At 42.1% G+C, this 19,784-nt stretch overlaps 1 protein-coding gene across 1 annotated transcript in view; it reads left to right on the top strand.

The window, feature by feature from the left end:
• The first annotated feature begins 8 nt into the window (after nt 1–8).
• adamts6 (ADAM metallopeptidase with thrombospondin type 1 motif, 6) overlaps nt 9–19,784 on the top strand; it is a 28,095-nt gene continuing 8,319 nt past the window's right edge. Inside the window, 12 exon segments of the mRNA XM_077737955.1 lie at nt 9–554; nt 708–1,075; nt 2,472–2,643; nt 3,347–3,540; nt 3,628–3,711; nt 4,641–4,789; nt 5,593–5,636; nt 8,618–8,723; nt 10,440–10,586; nt 14,709–14,850; nt 16,637–16,744; nt 19,063–19,208. Of these exon segments, the coding sequence (XP_077594081.1) occupies nt 455–554; nt 708–1,075; nt 2,472–2,643; nt 3,347–3,540; nt 3,628–3,711; nt 4,641–4,789; nt 5,593–5,636; nt 8,618–8,723; nt 10,440–10,586; nt 14,709–14,850; nt 16,637–16,744; nt 19,063–19,208 (1,760 nt within the window). The 5' untranslated portion in view covers nt 9–454.

The following is a 19,784-nucleotide window of genomic DNA, read 5'->3' as shown; positions in this document are numbered from 1 at the left end:
TGATTAAGAAGTAGCTTGACAACTGGGTAAGGCAAGAGTGGTCATCTCAACACCTTGATGGATTCCCTTGGCAGGAATGCAGATGGATGGGCTGGGACAAGTTTCCGATGTAGAGCTTCCTCTCTGGAGTTCCACCTGAACGTCTGATGGATCACCGCGTTCTAGCCAAGCTGCGGACATGAATCGTGAGGCCTCCGCCACGACGTGGACGCGTCTGCCTGCGGGAGAAATCTGAGCATCCTGGATACGCACAGACTTTTTTTATTTTTTCCCAAACCAGCAAGGGGACGCAAACCATGGAGTTGTTGTGGTTTGGCCTCGGACTGAGCGCATGTTTTTAGTCCGACTGTAGCACTCTCTTCCCCTTCCTCCTCCTCCTCCTTCTCCGCCATCCCATCCCCTAGTCCCGTAACCCACCACCCCCCTTTCTCCATGTCACATCTTTCCCAGAATTATGGAAATTTTGTGGAAGACGCTGACTTGGACATTGAGCCTGGTTGTCATGGCTGCTTCGGAATTTCAGAGCGTCAATCGACAATCACACAACTCTCAAGGTAAGATGTCAATGAATGATCATTTTTCAATAGACAAACAGACATAGAACACATTAATTGTAATACAAATTGCATAAAAAATATATTCATGATAAATAATGTTTAACCTGGGAAGATTATCTCTTACTATTCTTCTGGTCATCCCTTCTTTAGAGGAGTTCCTGTCCTACCTGCAGCACTACCAGCTGACTGTCCCCGTGCGAGTTAATGCCAATGGAGAGTTCCTGAGCTACACTGTGAAGCATCACCGACCCGGCCGACGGCGACGCGGAGCGGCCGATCCTCCGTACCAAGAGCCACCAGAGTCCCAGCTTTTCTACAGACTCTCCGCCTATGGGAAAGATTTCCACTTAAACCTGACTCTCACCCCTCACCTGGTTTCCAAGCACTTCACGGTGGAGTACTGGGGTCGCCGAGGCATGGAGTGGCGCCATAACCTGGTGGACAACTGCCACTATGCGGGATTCTTGCAGGACCAGCAAGGCGCCACTCGAGTGGCGCTCAGCAACTGCAACGGCCTGGTAAGCTCCCCCAATGTGCTCTATATATCTTTTACGGTTAGAAATCTTTCCTTTAACATCAGAGTTAGATAAAAGGTTTTAAAAATGTTCCGTATCGACATATTTTTACACTCCTAATGGAATCATTGGCTTTTTCTACGGCTCTGTTTTGCTCTGTTGACTGACAGTGCCAAGGAGAACCCTCATGCCGAATGCTGTGGCGTCATGCTTAATTGTAAAATGACAAGAAAAGCCTTGGTGTTTGCCTAGCGGGTGCTGGTCACCCGAGCGTTTAGGCGAGGCGGCCCATGACAAGCGCTATTGTAGTGCTGCCGGAAGAATACCAAATCGGACATCCCTTTCACGCTTGTTAATCTTAAACGTCACCCATTGATTCTTCTAAAAAGGAGTCCATCCCCAAGACGGTCCAATTTTCATGAAGAAAATCACTTTAACTCATTGTTCGCCATAGACGCTCATAGTTGATTCATTCAAAATACAGTAAATTCATGACAACCTCAATTCTTTAACCAATTCTTGGCCATCTGATAACCCAGCCAATCAGGAGAAAGAGGCAGAGATGGAGACGTAAGCAGGAAGCAACTATTTGTTTGAGTACGATGTCAGAATGCGAAGACTAGACGACTACTACTGAAAACCAATGAAATTCACCACAGAAGGATGAAAAAAAGCCACAGGATTGGACGCCTATCACACAAGCCAACATGTATTAGCCCCATAGCCAAAAGTGTTGGCAGTATCTAGACGCAGCATCATAAATTGAATTAGTGTCCCCCCCCCCCCTTACTCACAACACCAAAAATGGTCAAAAGTGAGAGTGCACTTTAATGCAATCAGCTGTCTGTACTATTGGAAAACCTTGAGTCACTCTTAAAAAGACGCAAATAAAATATGGTTTATATTTTCACAGCGCCAAGACACTTTTGTCTACTCAAAGAGGTGCTTTAGGGTAATTGTTTGAATGCTAGTCCTTGCTCTAATTGCTTGTTTGACTGGCTGCTAAAGGATTACGTATTTAAATACCAAATGTTTGGCTTAGCGTCTCTTTGTGGCTTGGAGGAGATACAAAAATAACAGATATGGGTGACCGAATGCTATTCGAACGAGTCACTCCTACAAGAGAGTCATTTTTTTTAGGGAGCACCTCACAATTTTTACAGAAATAAAAAAAACCTATTTTCTGGACGATAAATTGTTTTGTAGTATAATCAAATTAGTACAAAAATGCGTCAGACAAGCAAAAGAAGTCACAGCAAAGAAGAATTTATAGTCATTCGTATTATTTCAACAATAAATGAATTCACTTCAGGTCAACAATAGGTAATCTGTTTATATTTTGAAAACAATACAGTTGTAACATTTTGGCTTTGTGTCTTTGATTTGTTACCCTGAAAAGCACGGCGTCATCACAACGGAAGATGAGCAGTATTTAATCGAGCCGCTAAAGAACGTCTCCTCCCCATCTGGAAACTGGAACTTGGAGGAAGCACAACAACACGTTATTTATAAAATATCCGCCATACCGTCATCGAATGGACGGAGCCTGGAGATGAGCTGTGGCATTTCTGGTGGGTACACTGTTGTGGTTCATGGTGAACAAGTCCTAAAACTGGCTTAATGCTTTTATATATAGTAAAAATGATTTTAAGTAAAGCTCAATTATTTTTAGCAAAACATCTACTATTATATGAATAGTTTTAAATTCAAATGCAAAATATAAATAACACAGTATAAACTAAATCAATGTTAAACTTAAAACAAGTTATTTTAAAAACATGTGAGAAACGTATAGAATAAAGATATAAATTCATCTTTGATTCTGGATTTTTTGAAATTTGTGGCCTTATTTGGCTCTCATTGTCCATCCCTAAAAATTAAGCTTGGTTAAGAACCTCTGCTCTAAACTATTACCTGATTGGCTGTTAATATTACACGTTCTATCCATTTAATAATTCAAATCATGAAATGTGAGATCTCCGAATCTGAGACAATAGAAAAAAAAGGAAAAGAAAGAAGAACCAGTTGGCTATTGAGGTATTTTCAGGACAGGGTCTTATAAGAACAGGCGAAATAGTGTCATCGGCAGGAAGCCGGCGTGCCCCGACACGTATGATCTTAACGCTTATTCTCAGAGCATCTGGGTCATAAAGCAAATGGCGAGAGCCACTGGGTTCAAAGGGCCAGACTTGTACACATTTTATTTATCACTGAGACCCACTGCATAGCTTTCAATGTTCTTTTTAAATGAAAATGTTTTTTTGTGGTTGATAGACCCGGGTTCAAACAACACCGTCACCCCAACCCGAGCGTCGGCAGCCCCAGCGAGCCAAGACGGCACACGCCGAACGCGGCGCTCCGTCAGTAGTGAGCGCTTTGTGGAGACCTTGGTGGTGGCTGATAAGATGATGGTGGGCTATCATGGCCGCAAAGACATCGAGCACTACATTCTGTCCGTCATGAATATTGTAAGTTTGATCCCGCTTTCTCGGAAGGCACCCCCGCTGGACGCCATTTGTCTGACTTTGTGTCTTTTCTTCTTTTCTGGAGGTCAGGTTGCCAAACTTTACCGCGATGCCAGTCTAGGAAATGTTGTGAACATTATCGTGACGCGGCTTATCGTCCTGACCGAAGATCAGGTGAGGGGAAGAATAGCAATGCTTTCGATACAATGTTTTTTGATACTCTACCAATACCAAATTTTAAGTTTTTTTTTTACATATATACATATACAGTGTAGTATTACAGCATATTTATATGTAGGTAGGCTTCAGTGATAAAAAATAGTGATGTCACATTACTAACATTTTCAACACACTGCCGATATTAAAACAAATACTCGATACTTTGATGCTATGTAAATAAGAAACCCAAATTACTCTAAACAATGAAAGATACTGCAATTGCATAGCTTTTAAAAAATAAATTAAAACTATTTAAATGACTTCATCCACAATAGATCCATTACATATGAACTGTCTTCCAATTCGAATGTGTTATATAAAAAAAATGTCAATAGCAAGAAAAGAGATATGAAGAAAAAGATGCAAAAGAGTAGTGCAAAATCAAAGGGCGAAAAAGTGGCATATAGTTTTATATATTCTAATAATAATAATACTACATCCGCTTTTGAATGCAAAATAATTGCTATCATAGCTTGGTGAGACCATGCTTAAAAACCTTTGTGAAACAGGAGTAAAATTGCGTGGATGGACACTCAATGCCATTATACCGCATTAGAACATTAGCTTAACTCAGGACTTAATCACTTTGAAGACATACAGCTCATTAGCTTGCAAAAATCCACATATAAGCCGTGACTATCAAACACAGGGTTCAAAGAGAAGGAATAAAGTAACAACTTTTAATTTGAAAAAATATGAATTTATTACTTTATAGTCCATAAAAATGTTAAGATTAAAAAAAGAAAAATACAGCATGAAAATCCAAACTTTTTAACTGGTATTTGACCCTCGATTTCCAATCACTTGCACTTATTTTTTTAATGTAAGGTTTGTCAGGTAGGATTGAATCCCTTTCCAATCTCACCTTTGCATCTTTACCACAGCCCAACTTGGAGATTAACCATCACGCTGACAAATCTCTGGACAGCTTCTGCAAATGGCAAAAGTCCATCTTGTCCCACCACGGCAATGGGGGAAACAGCATTCCGGAGAACGGGATGGCCCACCACGACAATGCTGTACTCATCACACGGTGAGGACAATTCTCAGCTTTTCAGGTGCGCTCGCAGTTATTACGCCAATAAAGACGTAAATAGATGGCATTCTGCACTTTGTCACACGGCGAGAGCCAAAAAATTTATCTGCGCCATTGTTGTCACGACTGTTTGGCCTGGCAAACTATAGCAACTCAAGTGTTTGCTCACTGATTCCGTTTCAAGAAGAGTGGCTTCGCTTTCTGTCATCGGAGTACTCTCGCTAGTTGACGCCATGCAGATTTAATCCTGGATGACTTTTGGTTTCCTACTAGCAGACGATCGCATTGATCGATGTTGTATTTTCAAAATTACAGAATAGTATCGCCCAAAAAAGAACAACAAAAATACAAGGGAGTTTGCTTTAATGGTATAAAACCAGATTTAAATCGAATTTTTCATTGTCCATATGCACGTCACCCCATAGAAGATAACCGGCTTTGCAATTAATTTGCCAGGCAGGTTAGAAGCTTATGGAACCTGCGCTCCGCTCAGTTCAAGAAACAAGGAACCCAAGCTTGCAGAGGGGGGTGCAGTCGACAAAGCCAAATCAAATTTGCCGTGCCCTTGGTTTTAATAGATTAAAAGCTTTAGCTACGATTGGATCATTCGTAGCCGGCGTAAGATGCACGAGGCCTCCCTCGGCTGCGCTCTATTGGATTAGCGGCACGCGAGTCGGAACGGTCAATGGCCGGGTCAGGCCGTATCTTGGCCCACCTTCGTGCAGTAGGGCGGTCAACCAAGTCGGCACGACAAGTACCTAAATCTCATATTGTGCTTTGTTTGCTTTTTTTGATTTTAGGTATGACATCTGTACCTACAAGAACAAACCCTGTGGAACGTTAGGTGAGTCCTCTTAATGCAACATGATTGGGAAAATCGTGGAACCATCTATGCCATTCTTTCAATTACCGAAAATATTCACTGCCAGACCCTCCTGTCCAAAAGACTCATTTGTAGTCAGTATGGAAGGGGCTTCCCAAGTAAGGAAAGGAAGACATGCGTACAAATTTGAAAAGGACGTTTGAAGGCAGAGTCAGATCTGATATCGGCAAAGGGATCCGATGCATAAAAAATGCCCCGCCTCCCCCTCTATCCACCACTCTGCGACAAATACCTCCCGTCTCCTCCCGTTTCCTCCCACCTCCTCTCGCCATCTTATCTACACAAGGCCCCGCAGGCAGCACAGTATATCTCAGAGGTAATATTGTGACTTAAAGGGAACGCTTTGACAGATTGACCGCATTCGTCACATTCCCCCGGTGGCTTTAATTGCTCTGGCATCTGCCGGGCTTCCTCATTGTCTGCCCCGCCACCGCCGCCAACATCGCTGTCCATCCCCACCCCCAAACCCTCATCCCAGGGATCACGCTCTAGGGCCACATCTCTGCCCTTTTGGGGTCGGGGTTTAATCACCGAGCCCGGAGATAGTACGCAGTTTGCGTCGGTGTAAAGAAAACAACTCACACGCGCATTCTTCAACTAATCGCAGAGTAGCCACCCTCTCACTCTACTTCCCTCCCTCCCTCCCTCCCCCATCTTCTTTCCTCACCTTCAGGCTCGCCTCTTTCCCTTTCGGCCCATCGCGATTTGCGAGTCTATTCTTGTTTAGCCTCTTAGCAAAGAGGATACAAAAGCCGTGACGCTCTTAGCCAAGGCACAGCAGGGGGGAGCTCGCGCAAATACGACGCCGCAGGTGTCGTTTCCTTTTCGGACCCTCCGGTGTCAACTACTTGGGATGTTGGGGTTCGGTTTAAAGAGATTGTCACGTCGGAAAAAGAAAAAACAAACAAAGATCTGGCATCGTCGCTTGGGAATGTCAATATGGATGAACTTTTAGTGTACTATAGGCCTTATGAAAATTTGGATTGGGATAGCTGAACTCATCTTTGATGTGTTGATAATCTATTGATTACCAAATTTAATATTTTTTCACTTATTTCCATTGCTCATTTGATTTTTAGTTTTTATTCAATGTTTATTCATGTCTTTTTAAGTCATCACGTTTTTTCCTCATTAAAAAACACTCCTTCCCCCAAAAATTAGTAAAATTAGACATTTTCTTACAAGAAACAGAGTTTTCTATATTGCATTGAAATTTTACTTTAACATACATTTTCAATCAATGCGAATTATTTACTTTGGCTGGCCATGCAAGGTGACTTGGTGGGCCAGATCTGGTCCGTAAGCCTTATGTTTATAGTGAATGGAGAGTTTATTAATACATGAACATTAGAAGCAAGAATAATCGGCAGTGTTCTCCGTTCGTGCCCCAAACGCTCCTGGAAAGCACCGGCAGGAATATTTCCGCCGTTTCGCAGAATTGCGTACGGTTTCGTCACAGCGTTGATTTATCCGGCCGGTGGTTTTTGGAAGCTGCAATTTGGCAGAACACCGGGATCTGTCGAGATGGTCTTCATATTTCAAGCGCGGATGACAGACACAGAGAGAAAGATGTTCTGAATTCCTTCCATGTATTGGAGGCAATGCAGACGTGTGTTAGCAACAGTGCTTGAGATGTCAACGCGCACTAGAACGTTTATGATTTTCAGTTCTGATGACGTTAGGAATTTTTTGCTCGGCTGGAACAGAATTATTGGCCAGTGCAATCAGCTGGGAGCAGAAAATTAGCAACCAGCCATTTAAAATCCAAACCTAACCAATTGAGAGCAAAATTCACTACCACAAGCCCTTAATAGACCCTCGTGATAAGAAGATTATATGTAATTTTTCATAAATTTGTATCACATTTTATCAGTGGAGAAAAATCCCATTGCTCAAAATTCATGTGTCAAATATGATATGGTTAAGTAAGATAAAACAGCTTAATAGCAAGTACCCTTATCTAATATATGTATATATATATATATATATATATATATATATATATATATATATATATATATATATATATATATATATATATATATATATATATATATATATATATATATATATATTTGTTTGCACTATTTTGCATCAGTGTTCAAAATTATTTTATTAGAATAAATCTGCACAAGTTTATAGTTTAAAAATGTGTTTATTTATTTATTAATTCAGCTTTTTTAACATTGTAAACCCACAGTCATAATATTTTGAGAATTTTCATATTAAGGTGAATGAGAATTTTTGACCAGGAGTGTATTAATTAATAACTGTATTTAAAATGAAATGATTCATTAATTCCTAATATTTTTTTACATATATTTTTTTTAAATGATCAAAAATAAAGTGACCACCCATTTATTCAGCATGACCATAAATGAACGGCTTCTTAAATATTTTGAGCCATTACAAGTAATTGCTAAAAGATCTATCTCTTCAGCTCATTGGCTGCTATTAAAAATCCCATTTGCAGTGCAACCCAAACTTAAGCAGCACTCCTGTCGCGGCCCATCCCCCAATAGTCACCCACACCAGCACACACACAAACCTGCTTTGTGCTGTCATCCGATCCAGTCTGCACTCACCTGTAGATGTAATCTGTGAAGAATTGCCTTTAGTCTCCCTATCTGACCTCTGGTGCTTTTTGGGAAGAAAGGCTTGGCGACACCTGGATTGAAGGGGAGGCTGAAAGTTGAACCATCTTATCCCATTTTCTTCTCTATTTCGCCAGCTCTCAAATGAGGAAAACATCTAAGTATAAAAAAATTGACATGTATTTTTTAAAAAAGCCCCCCAAATATTATTTTTTAATGTAATTTCTATGTATTTTTTCACTAATTTCATGTATTTTCTATAAGATTTGAGTCATATAGCAAAATAGTCTAATGAGCATGCTTGTGTTTGACTAATACTGTGGTTTTTGCATATTTTTTTTTGTCCAGGCTTGGCCTCAGTGGCAGGAATGTGCGAGCCAGAGCGTAGCTGCAGCATCAACGAAGACATCGGCCTTGGCTCTGCTTTCACCATCGCTCACGAGATCGGCCACAAGTGAGTCCCGACAAACATATAAAAGTGGGGAAACTCGTTGGCTGCCATGAAAATGGAATCCGTTCTACAGAGAAAGTGATTGATTGAAGTGAAAAGGACTTTTTCCCTCAATTTTGGATGAAAAAGCCTCCATTCTTTTCCCCAACGCCTCATCCATTGGGCTCCATTTCCGTCACGTGACCCCCCCGATCACCTTTAAGCCATTCCGCCTCCTCCCGAGCCTCATGCGTCGGGACTTGGCTCGATCTCCGAGTCCAGCGTGTGTCGCGCGTGCATACCTCTGGCTCGCGACTCCAAACGCGCAATAATGATGATGTATTAGCGTCCTCGGAGAGTTGAGCAAGATGGCCATTTCCTTTTATTATGTCTCGTGTCTGCTTCTATTGCAAGGAGGCCTGTTGTAAAAATAGTCCAAGCCTGTAGAAGATGTATAAGAAATAACAGCGCGGCCGGCTCTGATTTATTTCCAGAACGTTCTAAAATGTCACATACACGGCTCAGCGCTAGAAAAACAGCTTGAGACGGCGCAATGCGGTCGGGTTTGTTAAATACATTAGAGCTGATTTGTGCTCCCGGGGCCCGCAAGGAAAAGTTTAAATTGATTGTTAAGATGATTAGTTTTCAAACTCTCCAGCCCGGGAACTCTCTGGTAATTGATCCAAAGGATTCCCGCCCTCGCTTAACCTCCCTCCCTCCTTTCTTTCCAACCTTCCTGGCGGCCCGCACAGACCTGCCGGCGCTGATTGACAGACAGGCGTCACAGTGGTGATTAGAACTTTGGAGTCAGAATTTCAACTTTTTTTTCTTTCAAAGTTGGGAAGCAAAACTGAATGTCTGCCTGAGAAGCAAATAATAAGCCTTCTAAGTTAGACCCATAATTTTGCAGCCAGTTTTATTTGACTGATAGAAATTTGCTAGGCTTGTCCATCAAGAATTGACCTAACAAAACCAATCAAAAAAGTCAATCAAGCCATTTGCCATAAATGGAAATTTGGCATTTTTATTCATTAACTACCTCCGGAATTGAAACGATAAATGAAACAATATGCCAGATGCCATGTTCACTTGGCAACGTGAAATTTGGCAGGTAGATTCATCATTAGTAGACCCTTCAAAAACGTCTCATGGAACTCTGGTATTTTGATTTGAAGCAGCCTTTATGAGTCTCCAAGGACCTCCAGAATTTGAAAAATATTTCAACCCCCAAGTCTCAGTTCCACTTAGACTGCAGAAATGTGCAGATTAAAGATCGCTCTACTTAAATCGATGACATTTGCAAGATCTGCCCATTGTGAATAGACCCATTAAAAGCTTTAGGAACAAATGCCTAAAAGACACTGTCAAGGTACCATTTAGTTTTTTACTTTGGCCTGTAAACCCACTTTAGAATTCAATTAGAAACTAGTATTTTTTTCTAGACACGTTTCAAATTTAGTTGAGATGGGCAGACCCATTAAAAAGTCTTAAAAAAAAAAAAACAAGGTCCTAATTCCCAGCTTCCCGGGTGGCCTGCTCAGGCCTGCCGGGTGCTGATTGACACTCAAGCATCACAGTGGTGATTAGAACTTTTTTTTCCATTCCTGCCGAGCTCCAGACAGGGTTTGACCCTTGACCTTGGGCTGTGCTCCACACAGCTGTTTTAAGAGCCTGAGGAGAGTTATCTTTACTTTTGGGGCAAACTCAAGCATCTCTAATTTTTTTTTCTTCCACTGGCAGCTTCGGCATGAACCACGACGGCATCGGCAACTCGTGCGGCACCAAAGGCCACGAGACGCCCAAGCTGATGGCGGCGCATATCACGGCCAACACCAACCCCTTCTCGTGGTCGGCATGCAGCAAAGACTACATCACCAGTTTTCTCGAGTAAGTGGCTGTTCGACTCAAAATAAGCAGAATTTTGTCAACCTTACATAGTATATACTATATACATAGTATATATTATATACATAGTATATACTATATACATAGTATATACTATATACATAGTATATACTATATACATAGTATATACTATATACATAGTATATACTATATACATAGTATATACTATATACATAGTATATACTATATACATAGTATATACTATATACATAGTATATACTATATACATAGTATATACTATATACATAGTATATACTATATACATAGTATATATATATTTATCCACTATTTCAAGTATAGTCTCTAAAATCTGACTACTAAACGAGCACATTCAACAACACTTACCAGAATTAAACAAAAACACAAAAACAAAAGCAACACATTAATTTTCTTTTTCGGAACGACAAAACTAAACCTCCAAGAGTACATGTTTTTCCTCATCAGCTCGTTATTTCTTAGTACTAGTACTACATACCTATACCTGCATTTCTATAACGTATTGGGGCTCCTCCAATGATCTAACACCAGTTGAATATGTCTAGGAAATGTATGAAAACTTTCTACTAGCAGATTCAAGTTATTTTATTGAGATGCTGAATGGTATTTCTAGTGAGGTCAAAGAGCATAATAGAAAAACATCAACATCAAGGATATCAAAGAAATGCTCAAGTAGCTTGCCGTACACACACACGCACGAAAAAAGAATTGGAAAAAAAGAAAAAGCTAGCCTGGATATTTGTCGGAATGAGGCCCCTCTGGCTGCCAGCCTGGCACGGTGAAAAACGTGCACCGGGCCCCAGAAGTCAGACGAAGCCAGACAAAACATCTGGAGTCGGCCTTCAGCGTCTGGCAGAAAGCAGATACCCGCCATCCTGACGGGGAGCTCCTGGCCCGGTCGCTCCTCGCACGTCATGGCTCCTTCCCTGACCAGAACCTCCACTTTTGGAGACGGCCTCTCTAAAGCCGTCTCGGTCAAAGTCATCACAACCCCCCACCCACCTCCCGACACATTTAGGTCTGGCAATTGTTAGTTTTCTGGGCATTTTTTTCTCTCAGAGTGAATCATCCGTCAATGACAGTATAAAAATATTAAATGGAGTATTGCTCCAGGGTGCCCTTACCCGGTCCCCACAGTTAAATGGGATAAGCTCCAGCACCCCTGTAACACAGTCGGCATTCTCTTTGAAATGTAGTGTTAATATGGCAATGAATGCCATTCAAATATGAGCATTCACAGTGGAGATAAATTATGATTCTGTCGTCGTAATTGAGTTAAATATCTGTTTGGATCATTTCAATTGTTTGTGTCTTTGATTGTTTCTAAGACACATTACATACCAGAAATTCTAAGTACTTCACCAGTGGTTTCACCACTTGAAATTCTCTATGATAAATGTTTAAGCGATGATTAAGTTGAGCTCATTCATAACTCAAGCATCTTTGATGTTTCTATTGCACTAAAACATGAGCGTTTGCAGCCATTCTCCATGGTTCAACTTTTTTAAATGACCATTTGAGGGTTAAAGGCCTTAGACAGCATTGGCATAAAGAGCCAACAGTTCATTTATTCATTTAGCATCTAAATTGTAATACCGCCTGGGTGCATGTAATATTAAAAGTAAATATAAAACGGTATTGACTAGTGGCACACTGATACCGATAGTAGTGTTGAACAGTGCTATAAAATGTTTGGTCTTGGTGATTAAAATGTTTTATACGTCCTTGGTAGTACTCTTCAGGGCCCTTTCCAAGTATTGCAGACTTCTTACTGCGTCGCCTCTTTTTGCCGCCACGCAAACGTCCACCAAGGCGACTGTCTGCCCGGACAGACCGCACCGGCGAAAACATTTAACAGCAATTGTAAAGCCTTTTGAGTTTAGAGGGGATGTCATCCGAGGTTCAAGCAAGGGTAGGCGCTCTGCGTTCCCGCTTAGACGGCGTTACATCAAAGTAGTAGACAGCGAAGGACGTACCCTCGAACCTCTTCGCTTCTCTGCACCGGTTGCCCTGCTGCGCTCGTGAGCCGCGCTACGCCGCACGTGATTTATGAAGCGGACCTTGCGCTACCGGCTGCCAGAATAGAAAACCCATTGACTTGTGCGTTTCAGCATCTGGGCGGATTTCCAGACAATGTCCTCGCCGTCCTTGTGAACGTACCCTCGAAAAAGTGTTGGAATGTTTTTACTGACCCGTAAAAAATGATCAGAATATAATTGAATATGGCTTGCACAAGAAGGTTGAGTTCAGCTGACATTTTTGTGTCTCAGTTTCAAAACTAGATGGAGTGATTAGTGTTGCTCTAATGACATTTTACCCATCATGGTCTGTACAAATCGCACATTTAAAAAATATATCCTTTTTTTTATTCTAAATAACTTGAGTGTCAGGCACTGCCTTAATTCATTGGCTTCCATTGATAGCGATAGAGGGAGTTGAACAAATGTTAATTTACTGCCATGCTCCCACTTCAAATGGATTGGACATCTACTAGAGATGAATTTATTGTAGTTAATGACAAAATCATGAGAAGACCTTTCATTGCTTCTACCAAAATGGCCTAATGTTGCAAAGTTTAAATCAAAATCTATGCTTTGACGTTAAAATTAAGTCCTAACTATCTTATTTCTCATCCCATTTTGAATAATCCAATCATTTTTGGGCCCACTTTTGAAGGCAGTGTTATAATAACAAGACCGAACACATTTATAATCTACTTTTATCCTTGACTCCCAAAAATCCCCATCTTGACTCCGTCTCAATAATTCCAATAACCCTTCCAGTGTAAAACATCACACTCTGATCCCAGCAATCGCCGCCCCAGTTTTGCTTTCACTTCCCATACTGCCTTGTAAACTGGAACTCATCAATCAAAAAGGAGAGGAGCTCACGTTTAGCTCGCAGATGCCCTCGTGAGGCCCTCCAAGAAAGCGGATAATAGCGTGTGCGCTTGTCACAAAATGTTTCCGGCTGAAAGCCGTGAGCCGAGCAGCGGCCGGGATGGAGATGACAAACAAAGAGCCGCTTAGTGCGCTCAAAGGAATCCGGTAACCGAGCCCCCGCATGTCTACTCTTATGTTACACCTCATTCGACATTAGCCAGGTTTTTCTTTCTACTTTAATTCCGTTTTTTATGCCTTGGTGTTTCCAACAAAAGGGTTTTGTCTGTAAACTCCAATTACCCTGCCTCTCCCACCCTTCCCGCCTCCCCCAGACAGAGCTTTTGGATATCTCACACACACACACTTCTCTTCCTGCCAAATAAACAACTTTGGCCATCGCGTTGGCCTACATTCACTTTCTTGCAGCGCTTTGTTTGGCTTTTTAAGAAACACTTGATGTACGCACTCTGAGCCGGAGTTCAGGCCGAGTTTACGCGACTGGGGCCGACTCAAAGTCAGGGATGGACTCAATGGAGTTTTAAGTTGGGCAGCAAGAAGCAGTTGATTAGGACTAAATTGTCCATAGATGGCAAATTGTGGCTCCAAATCTTTGAAAAGGATGGAAAACGTCTTCATGTTGTTGGTCAAAGTCAGGAAAGATATTTAAAAGTGTCCTGAATGATCTTCTTGCATTGGGATGGAAGCCTTTGACCACAGTTGGAAAGAACATGGTGTTATTGTAAACAGGGTTTTCCAAATGAAATACACAAGGTCCATTTTATCCTAATTGGATAATTGTCTAATGTTAGCTCCTCGCTGAAGAAGCTCAGTGGGTTGGTCCAGAGTAAACACCTATGCTAATCCAACAACAAGTCATTTATTTTTCCAGTGAGTTTTCTTTGTGGGCGCTTGTTTCACTCAGTCATACAGACTGAAGATTATACCCCACATTGACCCACTTCATTCCCTCCTGGTCTCTCACACTGTGACCAGGACAGGTTCTTCTATTTCAGGAGTGTCTAAACTACATCTTGTTATTTATTTTTTGTCCAGCCTAGTCTTCGTTGCATTTCATTTGACCTGTTTGGAAGGTCAGCTGCTTTTTTGGGTGCATAAACAAACCTTTTGTACATTCAGTTCATAGCAGGCAAAAGAGGTCAACTAAACATGGTTCAGGTTTATTTGTACAAGAAACAATCCTATTGTAGCTTTGTGTTTTTGACAGCTCAGGTCGGGGGACGTGTCTGGACAATGAACCTCTGAAACGAGACTTCCTGTACCCAACAGTGGCTCCGGGGCAGGTGTACGATGCTGACGAGCAGTGCCGCTTCCAGTACGGGGCGTCCTCGCGCCAGTGCAAATATGGGGTAAGAAACCGACACCCGTTTAACCAAATCTCGAGCGTTAACCCTTTAAATCGCACCGGTTTCAACTATGCAGTAGCACATCGTTACGGAAGGTATTTTTAATTGCACAGTTTCAATAGCTTTTATCAGTTTTGAGCATTTTTAATACTCTTTGACCCAATTCTATCCTTTAATTAGTTTGTAAAAACACATGATAGTGGTAATTTAACAGTAGCCATAGTGACCTCCCACTCCTGGACGTAAGCCAATCAGTCTGCCTGAATATTCCACTACACAGTCAGACTAAAGGCAAGTAAGTCTTGACGTCTTTGCAGCTGCGGTCATTTGCTTAAAAAATTTATAAGAGTCCTTGAAAAGTCGTGGAGATTTTTTGAAAAGTGCTGGGCAATTATTGCCTGTGACAGAATGAATGTGTTTGGGCTCGTGCAGAAGACTTGTGTGTGTCCCTGTGGGAAATGAGCTAATAGGCTCTTCAGGTTTATATTTCCTGTATAAGAGAAGGGGGTTGGATTTTTTTGGAAGATGAGGGTAACTGTTTAATTATTGTCTGACGAGAGGAGCCGGTCGGGATTTTCTTTCGCCACCTCTGAAGAGACGATAGACAGAAGTCCATGAGCCCATTGGGCGGTGATGATGTTGGCCATGATGCCATTGATACTGGCAGTAAAAGCTGTAAGAATGATGTGGTCATGGCTCCAAAGTAAACCATTATGGTTACAAAGTAGTTGACTCTATGAATCTACTTCAATGAGACACAGTGACACGTTGTCACACGTGATTTTTTTTTTTTTATCACTGGTTTATTCTCCCCCTTGACGTAAATCTATCAGGCCCATATCTGCATTGATTAGGTGCCGGGCCACGGGCCTTTCATATGGAACCGGTGATAGTGGACATGAGTGGCTGCGGCAGATTATTGAAAGCAGCTGGCAACGGGAAGTGGCTGCAACCAGAGAAGGGTAGTTTACCGCTTTGTTTAATCTGGAGGGAGACGGGGGGGTTCCTGGCATATTTACTGACCCTGTGAGTCACAATCTGTTCACCGGATCATAATTCATCTACATGGGCTTAAATCTTCTGCAGAGCACGGTTGTACTGTAAATGCCTTTTGAAGTGGAGAACGGTGGACCAATGATTATTATGATGATTCTGAATGGCGTTTTTCAAAACTGTGACATTTCACCAGGGTACCATTATTCCATCTCAAAAGTAAGAATAAACATGTACACAATTAACAACTCGAGATGTTGAAAGGTTGCACTACTTGAAAAGTTTGAAGACTGGGGGACAACTGGTAGCAGCTGAAGAGAATTTTTGGGTATCACCCTTATGTTTGAGACAGCGAAGCCTTCTAAAATAAACACTCCCGTGTTTGTCCAGACACTCAGTAAGACTAAAGATATTCGGCGGGGGCAGTAGGTCACTTCGTAGCGTTGGGAGGCCCGTCGCTGCGCCGGGAATGGCGCTTCCTTGACATCACGAACCGGCGTGATGGCGAGGTGAGCAAGCGTTAGTCCGGCACTTATACCTCTGGGAAATTTTGAGTGTTCAACCGGCCTACCCTGCATGTTTTTGGGATGTGGGAGGAAACTGGAGTACCCGGAGATAAGCCATGCAAGCCCAGGAAGAACATGTAAAGTCCACACAGTGCACACAGTGAGGACTGACATGGGATGGAATTGAATACAATTGAATGCTTTTATTGTCATTATATAAGTGTAATGAGATTTAAACCCTCAAACCCAGATGTTTGTTCTGACCAACTTGCTTTTGCCGTCTTTCCTAGGAAGTGTGTAGAGAGCTCTGGTGCCTTAGCAAAAGCAACCGCTGCGTCACTAACAGTATTCCTGCTGCCGAAGGAACGCTGTGCCAGACGGGGAGCATTGAAAAAGGGGTAAGTCATTTCTTCATCAGAACTACAATATATAATAATCAGCCCTGTTAGGTAAAATGCATTCATTAACATTACACTTACTAACATAGTGGTGTCCAAGCATTTTTCTCTGAGGCATGTTTTCAGAAAAATCAATGGATGAAAGTCCAAATTTGAGACCCTTCCACTTGTATTTATTCTACAGTATATCGCCGATATGTCAATAAGCAAAAATCAGATCCTGTCAATTTTAATCTCCATAGAGAGTTGGCCAAAGTATGCACTTAAGTCAAATAACTGCTTTTTGTACTGTGAAGTCAACATTTTATCAGCGTCCTGTCCACAGCAGCCAGGTTAGGGAGAGACAGTTTTAACGCGGATTACGCCCTTCATTGTGGTGGGATGGTCGGCGGTCTAAAAGGGAAGAATGGGAGGGTGTCATCAGCTGTCAGCGGCCATTAGCATTTGCTCAGTGGAGCCTTTGAGGGCCGGGCCCGCGGACAGGGTCCCGGACAACACGGGGGGCCCCAGGTTGAGCCGGGGGGGCTTTTGGAAGCGCTTTTGGAGCACTTTTGGAGGGCTGCCCCGCCGTTGCCTGTCTGCTCCGGCCGGGAGAGCTTCAAAGGAACACGACTGTCAGCCATTTCTCACCCGCCGTGTAATGAAGAGAGGCCCGGCCAATGGGAGAGGGCTGGGGCCAATGTGAGGGAGGGGGAGGCTGTTTAGTAAAGGGGGCGAGTGATGCCCAGGGAGACAAAAAGTGACCCACTGAACTGAGCTTCTTGTGTGCTCTCACCTTGCTGGTGGTTGTTGTACAATGCAAAACTCTCGCTTGCAACGTAATCTCGTTTTCCAGATCTGCCCGACCATGTGTGGGACAAAGAAAGAGGACAGTGGCCCTATGTAGCCTCCGCCCAATGGGAGTTACTAAGAAAAAATATTTGTTTTTGTATCTAAATACGAGAAAAAAAGGCATTTTATGTATGTTTGCAGTCCAAAATAATTTAAGTAAATTAGCTGCCACATACTTTTATTATTTTATGTAGATAAACCAGAGTATTATGGTTAAAAAAAATCTAAAACAACTGCTAACAAGATGCTGTATTGTTGATTTTATCAGAAAATAATGACTACTACTTTCCCATACTTTTACTTTGACTTTTTTCACGCATGAACACTACAAAATTTGATCTTACATCGCTATTTTCTTTTATTGTTGAACCCTAATACCAGATCACAATTTACTTTCAGACAACTTTATACTTTGACATCAATGCCTTTTACTCCATACTTATATCCATATTATGCCTGAGGGCAACAGAGACCTACTAGGTGGCATGGAGGTTCATTAATGTCCTTATTTAAGTAGTTAACTAGTACTTTTGTTGGCTCCCTCCTCACCTTGAAACACACACCACGCTTGGGGCTCTTAACCCACTGACACAGTTGGGGAAACAAAAAGACTGATCCGCTCGGATCTCCCAGCAGGCTTAGTGAGCAGCTTAGCACCCTCCCGAGGTGCCAGAGCGCCCCTTGCATCCAATGTTTTCCACAACACACACAGCAGTAAGGAAACAAAAAGAGTTCTTCACCATCAGATAAAAGCCGCCTTTCATGGCGATGGCCTGGGTGTCAATCCGGTTTCAAGTAACTTAAGTATGTAGGTTGAACTTAGATGGAAAAAAAGGCCCCAAATTTGGATTGGTGTAATTTATTGATGTTTTGGCCCCCCAAAATTGCTTGTCATTAATCAAAAATACAGTAATTCTACACAGTTACCAGAAAGTTATCTCAACACATGTATAGTTTAAGCTCCATTTTGTGCCTAGAAGTAACATAACATAGGCTAAACTCAAGTTTCTTGTGCAGGGTATTTTCATCATTTGCTATAGGCCGTCGCCTGGATAACCCCGGTGTAAACAAAAGCTCATATCCTGCAAACACGCAAATTGGCTTGCACGTGTCTCTCGACGATTGGCAGTGCTTCCACACTGACCCACAAATTTTGGATTCTCGCCGACGGCTTCCTCGGCGGAGGCGAGCGAGCCCAGTCAGACATTAAAGCCTTACAAGGACGGCTGCAAAAGTGGACTAATGCGTAAATGAAATTATGGCTTGAGTAATGGTGCGATTGGGATTTAGTGTATGTTTAAAAAGGCTTGAAAGAAGGATCATGCACGTGTTGCTTGGGGGAAAAAAGTCATCAGTCAAGTGCTGTGTAGTCTACGTTTCACGCCGAGGCTAATTTACAGCCTGGACGGGAGGGACGCTTGGAAAAGAGTAAAAAAAAACTGACACCGCTCTGCTCTCATTACGGTTGTTCTCTTCTCTCCACGCAGTGGTGCTACGAAGGCGAGTGTGTGGCGTTTGGGACCTGGCCGCAAAGCGAGGATGGAGGCTGGGGTCCCTGGTCCTTGTGGGGGGAGTGCAGCAGGACGTGTGGCGGTGGCGTGTCCTCGTCCGCCAGGCACTGTGACAGCCCAGCGTAAGTAGGCAAAGTAAGCCACAGCGAGCGGAACACGACACACACCCGGGGGCCCGACCGCGGACGTGTGTTAGCGTACACGCCGTGACAGGTGGATTGATGAAATGGACAGTCAAAATTATAGATGTGGTGAATTTGATTGTGAATGCAGTCAATGAACTTGTTTCAATAACATGAATATAGTTATTATTACAGTAAGCATAATGTCAAATTCTAGATTTTCTGCAGCATCCAGATTGATATTTTTGTTCAAATCTATAATAAATGTAATTGTGATACATCTAATTTAAAAAAAAGAAGGTGGGTGGGGTCATTTGCCTCCCTAATTTAAATGAATTGGATGTCCATATTCGTCAATAACATTCAGAGTTAAATACTATGTAAACAAACTAGGGTGTATTTGTATGTATTCAAATTTTATTTAGCTTTTATTAATGTGATAATTGATATATTTTATAAATATATGAAAATAAGAAAAAATACAATTATGATTACAAATATTATTGGGAAGATATGTATGGTACATGGATAAAGTGGTGGAGGACAATCAATGTCAACTCTCATTCAAATGTCCCG

This window comes from Stigmatopora nigra, chromosome 17 (genome assembly GCF_051989575.1).
Source record: "Stigmatopora nigra isolate UIUO_SnigA chromosome 17, RoL_Snig_1.1, whole genome shotgun sequence".
Classification (NCBI taxonomy): domain Eukaryota; kingdom Metazoa; phylum Chordata; class Actinopteri; order Syngnathiformes; family Syngnathidae; genus Stigmatopora; species Stigmatopora nigra.
The sequence above is the reverse complement of the archived record's forward strand: the minus strand, read 5'-3'. Positions and strand labels throughout refer to the sequence as shown.